This window comes from Agrilus planipennis, unplaced genomic scaffold (assembly GCF_000699045.2).
Source record: "Agrilus planipennis isolate EAB-ADULT unplaced genomic scaffold, Apla_2.0 scaffold139, whole genome shotgun sequence".
Classification (NCBI taxonomy): Eukaryota; Metazoa; Arthropoda; class Insecta; order Coleoptera; family Buprestidae; genus Agrilus; species Agrilus planipennis.
Window position 1 is genome coordinate 444,421 of NW_020438984.1, and position 9,537 is coordinate 453,957.

The window sequence follows — 9,537 nt, forward strand, 5'->3', positions numbered from 1 at the left end:
TCTTGGATGCGCGCTGGCAAAATCGTAGGTAGGGAGAAAAAAGCTCATTATACTCTCGACTCTTGTTCATTAAACATACTTTTTCATACAGTACCTGCCAAAAGTTTTGTTCAAACATGAATAGTAGTGCGAGTCGAAAACAAGCGTTAAAGCCTTTAATATGTCTACAAATATAAATAAACATCTTGTTGATATTTTCAGTAGTAGTACCAATAACATCACATTTGAGCAATGCAATTGTAGTGGATATGGTCAATTTTTTCGTGCAGTACTGTACGGATTATACGCTCCTCACCGGTTAAGAGTTTGGCCGAGAGTTGCCTCCTTTCTTTTCTGGCCTAGTGCTATTCTTTTGTACTTTGCGCCAGTCAAACTGAAGGTTACATCGCTACAGAAACTAAACGAAGTATATAACGTTAGGTAAGTTAGGTTAGGGTGCATAAAAGTTCTCCCATCCCCTCACATATTCGATTTAATACTTCTATGGTTATAGGACGAGCGCTGTAAACATTGAACAATTCATTCTGCAGTGCAGAGATTCGCTTTCTCTTTCATATCGGGTGACGTGTAGCAAGTGTTGTCTGCATTCTCAGATGTGTCACTCATATTGCTCATATGATATAAACCATAAAGCTGTAGATAATGTATAGGCTGTGCTGTATTGATGGTTGAATCAGAAATTACGGCCGGTTTCGCTGATTAAAATGATAAATCTTATTATGTATAGCCATAATTGATACAGCTAACAGCACATGACACTTCTAACTTCACTTGTGATCACTTCCTCGACGGTACACGGCATAATTTTTTGGTCAATTTGTTTCTAGTATCCATGCATTCAGCTTATGTGTATTTAATCTGCAGCCGCAATGATGCTATAATTCCTTCTCGTTCATGTTACCAGAAATCCTTTAAGGTAACACATCTAATTTATAAAGGAGTGTGGTAAAACTTTGAAGACAGTTCAAGGGTGTTCCTTTACGGAATTCAAGCCAAATATTTACCTACATCTCTACCAAAATGATTCACAGCTGCATCAAATTTTTATGAACAAAATAGTTATTGCTTTTTATTTGAATACTCAGTATTTCCTTTTACTCCCCATTAACTATAGCTTATTATTAATTAAGAAATTGCAAAACAACAATACTGTCAGAAGAATAAATACAACTCACCATATCAAACAATCATTAAACAAAACTGCTGTATACTTAATAAACTTATAGGTACATTCCAGTAAATTAATAAAACACTGCACATTCAAAAAGTTTTGTTTATTTAATGGTAAAAAATGTATACCATTAAATATATTCATAATATCACAGTGAGCTAACTTTATCGATTTCAAATACTGAAAATAATACATTAAAAATAAGTAAGATTATAGTTTGCAATACTTACAGGACTGAAATGATTCATTAGTTTACTTTTTAATAATATTGTATCACTGCCAGAACCATCACTAAAAGATCCAAAAAACAAGTAGTATAAATCATATGCTTGCTTTAGTACTGCATTGTATACTTCATCTTGTATTTCATCTTCCATATAATCTAACTGCTCTACTTCCTCCTTACTTTTAACTTTGAATGGTAAATTAAGAGTCTGTAATTATTTCTGAATTTTTGACCATTTCAATTATTTTCAAACATACATACAACTCACCATTGTCATCCAAAAATTCTTCTCAGGTTGATAATACAATTGTCTCGTTTTCAGAGTGTGTAGCGAACGGGTGTCACATTGAGATTTGAAATTTCTGAAATGTTTAAAAACTGACATCAAATGATTATGTGTAAAGAAAGCATGCAGCATACCCTGTAAATTTAATTATTGCCTCCACCAACCCGACATTGTTTATTTGTGTATTTAAATCTTCCGTTGGAGGGAAATAAAATAAGATTTTGTTTTGCTCCTAAAAACGCTTCTTATATTATCTTTAGTCTACTTTTTCATTTATCCTACCTCTCCTTCTTTTATACAGTAAGTTGAATTAAAAATAAAAAAGTTCTTTAACTCAATTTCATTTCTTGAATTCATTTCGGATACAATTACGATTTCAGTAGTCAATTTACTTGTGAAACTCACTGTCCAATTTTATTAACGATAAAATGAAATTAAACTATAACATACATTAGGATCACTGTTTCAAAAAAATACTTTAGTTCCCCTATTTAACATTATTTCACTTAAATACCAATATCCACAAGAAAAACAAGACCGCATCCTTAATTAATAACTAATCAAGACAAGTTGATGGCTAGTTGATAAACATGCATAATATGACAGGTGTCAAACAGTAACATAGATAACTGGACCTTGGATAAAGAAAGAAATAGATGCTCCTCAAGTCATGTGAAGTTGGCAAATATATATATTCCTTTTTTACATTTTATCTATCTTATCAATTGTTGACGATTTATTGATTATTGTTGATACAATTTTATTATTTGTTGCTAATTAGTTTTTTAGATACTAACAATTTAAATATTGAATGTGAAAAAAAATATATATTTTCCAACTTTAAATGCTCCTCAACTCTGTTACGAAGTACAGTGTTTCTATAACAAAGACCTTTATAGAGAACGAATCGACCGTCTTCTAAATGTAGACCAAAGTACGAAAGAGACAAAACAATGTACGGAGTAGTTTTCTCTTTGTACGGTATTTACAAGTTTGCATCAGAAAAGATAGTAACCGTTTTTGATACTAGTGCTCAATATCTTGCTATCCTGGTTTCTTTTATATATAATAATAATAAATAATAATCCAAAGAACGCAGAGGCGGATTAAACGTCGAGAGCGCCCTAGGCAAACATCTCATCGACGCCCCTCTACCGGCCATTTAGTTAGTTATTTATTAGTTTCCCAACTAAAATTAGTAAATAAAACGCCCAAACTTCTTTGTTTTTAAGAAACATTGAACTTTTTATGTTTTCTGTAAATATAAAATGCATGTATTATACGGGGTGTCTCACGGCAGAGTAACGCTTCTTTCAACCGTGCCGTAGCCATACCGTAATTCCATTTGCTTTGCGTTCACACTGCACACGGTTTTTCACTTCGGATTTAGTTTTGTTTTGATACGTGACCAACATGGACGAAAGAAAAAAACGCATGTTGTTAGTAATGATATGGCATATTATTTTTAACATTATTTTTCCTATATCGTTTTATTGCTTTTCTGGTATTTCATCAAAGTGATCCTTCAGAATCCCACAAATTTCCTTCCAACCCTGTAATATCTTGTTTCTATCGTACGAAAAGTGTGAACGACGGGAGTAGACGACGAACCGCGAAACAAGGAAGACGAAAATTAAGACGATTATGACGTTATGGTCAATACGTGTTTAGTTTATATTCCTTCATTAATTATTTTCAATATTGTGTTCGTTTTCTCAATTATTAAAGTACTTCCTTAAAAATACCTTCTGCCTACTGCATTAAATCCCACAAATTTTGGGGTCTCGTCCGGGATTGGCAATTGACTAACAGTTGGCGAATTACTTATAATTGAGAACGAAGGCGAAGTTGGAGAAAAGTGCGAATATAAACAGACAAATTCTGAAGCCAAAGACGAAGCAAAGGGTGTATTCTCAATGAAAGTCAACGAGTTAAAGATGGAACTTCGACGACGAAAATTGAAGACGGTAGAAAGAAAAGACGAACTGGTTACTCGACTCGACGAAAATAATGCAGGTGACAAAATGGGAAGTAACAGTGTGAAAACTTCCAAAAGTGAACTAAAGCGTGAAAATGTTAATGTATTGTCGAAGATTTACGTGTCGCGGTCGATGATCAGCGCGGTTTTCGCAGTTTTTGCGAAAGTGGTGCGAGTACAGGTACGCACAACCGAGGTTTTCTGGAATATGTTCCGACGTTTCGAGACGTTGAAGAGTCTTTCCAAACATTTTCGGGAGATAATACGAAGAGCGTTCGTGTTTGAATTGCGGAATTAGAAGACTTTGCCGAGTTGTATAAGTGGTCGGATATTTATAAACAATTTATTGCAAAACGTCTGCTACAGGGTAGTACAGGTAAATAGCCACGACGTCCATAGAGAATCGAACAGAAGAAAGAAAACAAAAGAAGAAACGTTGCACGAGTACTTGTACAAAATTCTCGAAATCGCTGCACAAGCCGATGTTGACGTGCTATCAGTGATACATTATGTAATAAGAGGAATTGAAGATGACGAAACTAACAAAATTGTTTTATATGGAGCGAGAAATCTGCAACAATTCAAAGAGAAGTTGATCCAATACGAAGAAATTAAGCACAACAGAAAAGCTGGTAAACTTGAAAGAGGTGAGAAGATATTACAAAAAGTGAAGGGAATCACCTAAACAACGAGCTTGGCTAAAAAATCTTCCCAGAATAAAAGGTGCTACAATTGTGGACAAAGTGTTTCAAATGCGGAGCATTCGGGCATAAAGCAGCGGAGTGCCGCCAAAGGGAATCAAATGTAGTGGACCAAAAAGAAAAAAATGGTGAGATCTTCAAAAAAATCTAAATAAACGGTGTCCAGTTGAACCGCGTTTTAGATTCCGGAAGTGACGTAAGCCTAATCCGTTCGTACAATTATGTAAAAATCGGCGCACCGGCAATCAAGAGCGAAAGGTTGCGATTACGCGGTATCGGTGGCAGTGATTATTTTCCTTTGGGCTTGGCGGAAACGCATTTCAGTGTCGATAAGGAATGTTTTGACGTTAAACTCCAAGTTGTCGGTGAATCAACAATGAATTACGTTTTACTTCTTGGCGGTGACTTTATTAAAACAGTAAATTTAAACATTCTTCGAGGCTACAATTTCAAAAGTCGCTGATGTTGATAAATCAGATGAGTTCTCAGAAATTAATGTCGTGGAAGTTTGCAATAATGGAACAGTTGATTTGTCTCACATTCCAAGTGATGATATACAGGGTGAAGTCAAAAATATCGTGGAAAACTACAAACCACGGAAAGTGCAGGAAACTTTAAAAATTGTTTTACGTGACGAAACGCCGATTCATCTCCCGCCGTGACGTTTGTCTTTTAGCGAAATGAGAGAAGTAGACCAGCAGATCGAAAAGTGGGTGAAAGAAAGAATCGTAAGACCTTCAAACTCAAAATTTGCAAGTCCGATGGTGTTGGTTCGCAAGCGCGACGGACCGGTACGGATTTGTGTTGATTTTCGTAAATTAAATGAAAAGATTATAAAGGACAGATATCCGCTTCCGATAATAGAGTACCAGTTAGATCGTCTACAGGGAATGAAAATTTTCACAATCCTGGATCTGAAGAATGGTTTCTTTCATGTTCCAATTGACCCAACCAGTGTAAAATATACTGCTTTCGTTGTGCCGAATGCGCAGTACGAGTTCTTGAGAGCTCCTTTCGGACTCTGTACGTCTCCGGCCGGCTTCAAACGGTATATTAACGTGGCGTTTAAAGACTTTTCAATTCGGGGAAGTAGAAGACCGAGCGTTTAATGAACTTAAGTCGAAATTAGTGACAAAATCGATTCTGAAACTGTACAACCCCGAAGCTTACATCGAGCTTCACACTGACGCATCATCCTTAGGGTACGGGGAAATTCTATTTCAAAGGGATGAAAGTGATGACGTGCTTCATCCGGTTTATTACGCGAGTGGCAAGACAAGTCTGGCAGAAAAACATTATCATAGCTACGAACTAGAGGTTTTGACAATAGTCCCTTAAAAAATTCAGAGTGTATTTGTTAGGCCGGACTATAAATCACTTACTATGACGATTAAGAAGAAAGACATGTGTGCACGGGTTGCGAGATGACCGTTGTTTTTACTAGACTTTGATTTTATAGTAGAACATCGACCGGGTACGAGTTTAAAGCATGTCGACGGGTTAAGTCGGAACCCTTTAGCAACTGTAATGTCGATAGATGTTGAAGAAACGGGAATATTGGCCCAAATAAAGAAAGATCAAGAAGAAAACGACGAAATTAGAAGATTGGCGGAATCAGATGAAGGTGAACATCGAATGCAAAATGGGTTGTTGTACAAAGAAAATGGTGGTGAATTTTTGATCGTTGTCCCGAAGAAGATGCAAGCAAGTCTCATTAAATTTATTCACGAATTCCTCAGACGGAGAAACTATTAAAGAGGGATTACTGGTTTCTTAATATGCGAGCAAAAATCGAGAAAATAGTGAGAAACTGTGTAAAATGTATATTGACCAACAGTAAAACAGGGTATTGGAGGGAATGCTAAATCCAATAGAAAAGAGAGATGGCCCACTGGACACCTATCATATAGACCATCTGGAGCCACTGGCATTCACCAAGAAGAAGTACAAATACATCTTCGCAGTAATAGATGCATTTACGAAGTTCATGTGATTGTATCCAACCAAGACTGCTACTGCTTTGGAAGCGATCGAGAGGTTGAGGAAGTAATCCATCTGTTTCGGCAATCCAAGAAGAATCATATCAGACAGTGGTTCAGCGTTTCGAGCTCAGGACTTCGAAAATTATTGTATTTCTAAGAGAATTGAGCACGTGAAAATTACGACGGGGGTGCCTAGAAGCAATGGACAGGTCGAGAGGTTAAATAGGACGCTGATTCCAATGGTAACAAAATTATCGTATCCAAAAGCGGAAAATTGGTACAAGTACACTGATCGATGCCAACAATACATCAACCACGTGTCAACCCGCAGTACGAGGTTTGATCCATTTACGTTGATGTTTGGGATTCGTATGAAATTAGACGACGATCTTGACCTTCGGAAAATTTTAGAATAAGAAGCTCAAAATTTTGTCGAAAAAAGACGTGATTTGCTGGTCCAGGCCAAGGATTCCATTGCTAAAATACAAGAGGAGAATAGAATGTATTTCAACAAGAACCGAAAAGAAGGTACATCATACAACCTTGGGGACATTGTTACAATCAAGCAAACGCAATTACGACCGGGATTAAAATTCCAGCCAAAATTCTTGGGTCCCTACGAGGTAATTCAGAAGCTACCCCACGACCGTTATCTAGTCCAAAAGATTGAAATCCACGATGGAGTCACCCGCACGACGACAGCGGCAGAATACATGAAGTATTGGGCACATCCACATTCAGAATCTGATGGAAATAATGAGGAAACCGATGAAGACAGCAGTTCGTGGTCGAACAGCCTGCAGGATGGCCGATTGTAGGGATTTTTCGAGAACAGTGACGCGTATGTTTGGATTAGTTCGGGTTAGTGTGTGAGGCGAGGGAAAAAATTGATAAACAAGTGATCGGTGACGCGTACGAAAAGTGCTAAATCTTCTTGAAAAATGTCCAATAGGTTTCCAGTTGACACTCTCAAGTTGATCTAATGTAGCTCCGACGCCAGTCGAAGAAGCATCAGTAGAAAGTTAGAGTGGTAGTCGGTGATGGAAAAGCTTGACGTGCCGTTGAAGGAAGACAAAGTTAACAAGCATCAAAAGCTTCAAGCGATTCTTTAGTCCAAGGAATTTGAGTCTTATCCTTCTTTTTGGCAACTTTTAGGAATTTATACTATTGAAATTAAATTAAAATTGAACAAAAATAGTAAAAGATAAAAGTGCTGAAAGAACTGATTTTTAATGGAAAGGTAAAACTAATCGAAGGGTATCTTGACGCATCCACATCTAGTACACTCAACGAAGTCAGCCAAATCAGCCAAAAAAGCGGTATAGAGTTAAGAAAACGAGTAAAACCACCAACGTTTGACGGAAAGTCCTCATGGACCATATACCATAAGCAATTCGAGGCGGCTGCTAAGGAGAATAACTGGGCGCCTGAAGAAATAGCCACTACGTTGAACGTTGCGCCTATTGGAGATGTGACGTGACATTTTGAACATCCTTTTCCCGGAAGAATTGACTGATTATGAACAGTGGGTAAAAGGGTTACAGTTACGCTACAAGAATTCGAGGCCGATAATGCGAGACTGTTTCGATTGGACTATCCTAATACTCCAGAAGAATTGATGGAAAGGTTGGCAGTGGAGGCATTTACTGATGGACTTCGGACACAGTGACATTCAACAACAAATACGCCTTGACCAACCTAAGACGCTAGCTGATGCATTGGAGTACGAAACTGTTAAACGGGCCCATAGCAAACAGGGAACAGTTAGGGTAGTGTGTGAAGAAATGGATTCGTCAGAATCTTTAGAAGAAACCGTCTGCCGAATCATCTCGAAGTTCGATAAAGAAGCTCGAAAGCTAAGATGTTGGAATTGCAGCGAACTAAGTCATACGAGGAGGCAGTGTAGGAAAAGTACTCCTTCCCCAAGTACTCGACGTCAACAGCAGGTAAATTCTTAAACAGTACCTGTTGAAATCATTGGAGTGATTGACAGAGATTGTAAGAATCTAACCCGTCAGCAGAAATGCAACATCTGCCTTGTCAGAATTCCGACGTCTTTGAGACTGACAAGAATGGTAGCGGAAGGACCAATATCGTAAAACACAAGATCAATACCGGTAAATCGCAGCCTATTCGTCAAAGACCTAGACGATTTCCCCTGGCCAAGAAGGAAGAAGTAGAGCGAATAATCCATGAAATGCAGGAGAGCGGCATAATTGAGCCATCCTCAAGTCCATGGACATCACACCGGTAGTATTGGTAAAGAGGAAGGATGGGACAACCCGTTTTTGTGTGAAAGAAAGACAGTTATCCACTACCAAGGATTGATGACACCTTGGATATGATTTCTGACTCGAAAATGTTTTCCACACTCGATTTGAAGAGTGGATACTGGCAAGTTGCTTTAGATGCTACCGACAAGGAAAAGACCGCATTCTCGATCGGCACAGGCCTATGGCAGTTTACAGTTATGTCTTTCGGGTTATTGCCCCGAGGACGTTCGCAAGGTTGATGGAGAAAATCTTGAGTGATCAAATTGGAAAGACCTGCTTGGTATACTTGGATGACATCATAGTGATTGGAAGCACCTTTAATGAACACCTGCAGAATTTGCAAGCGGTATTCCAACGGTTACGTGAGGTCAATTTGAAACTCAGTCCGAAAAAGTGCCACTTTTTCCGCGAAGAAGTTTCTTACTTGGGACATGTTATATCAGCGAAGGTCGTTGCCATGGATCCAGAGAAGATAAAGGCCGTGAAGGAATGGCCAGTGCCTGAAAATGTCCACGACATAAGAAGCTTCTTGGGATTGTGCACTTATTATCGTCGGTATGTTTATGGATTCGCCAATATCGCCAAACCTTTGACACGTTTAACCGAAAGTGGCCCCAAATTTTATTGGGATTCGGATTGTCAAACGGCATTTGAGACTTTGAAGCAGGCCTTAATCCCAGCCCCCGTACTGGTATATCCTCGGCCCAATGGAATGTTCATTTTGGACACCGACGCCATCAATGTGGGAATGGGAACCGTTCTTTCGCAGTTACAAGATGACCAAGAGAAGGTAATCGCCTATTTTAGCAAGATCTTGTCAAAAGCCGAAAGAAGCTACTGTGTCACTAGCCGAGAGATGCTGGCTGTTGTCAAAGGTGTAGAACATTTTTATACATACCTATATGGTAGAAAATTCACCT

The 9,537-nt window shown here is 38.2% G+C and overlaps 1 protein-coding gene across 1 annotated transcript in view; it reads right to left on the minus strand.

The window, feature by feature from the left end:
- Positions 1-2,308, minus strand: part of LOC108737510 (vacuolar fusion protein CCZ1 homolog) — a 20,007-nt gene extending 17,699 nt beyond the window's left edge. Inside the window, exons 1-5 of the mRNA XM_025975589.1 lie at positions 1,966-2,308; positions 1,818-1,915; positions 1,666-1,759; positions 1,402-1,605; positions 1,176-1,351 (exon numbers count right to left, since the gene is read on the minus strand). Of these exons, the coding sequence (XP_025831374.1) occupies positions 1,176-1,351; positions 1,402-1,605; positions 1,666-1,759; positions 1,818-1,915; positions 1,966-2,040 (647 nt within the window). The 5' untranslated portion in view covers positions 2,041-2,308. The remainder of the gene's footprint in view (positions 1-1,175; positions 1,352-1,401; positions 1,606-1,665; positions 1,760-1,817; positions 1,916-1,965) is intronic.
- Between the last annotated feature and the right edge of the window lie 7,229 nt (positions 2,309-9,537).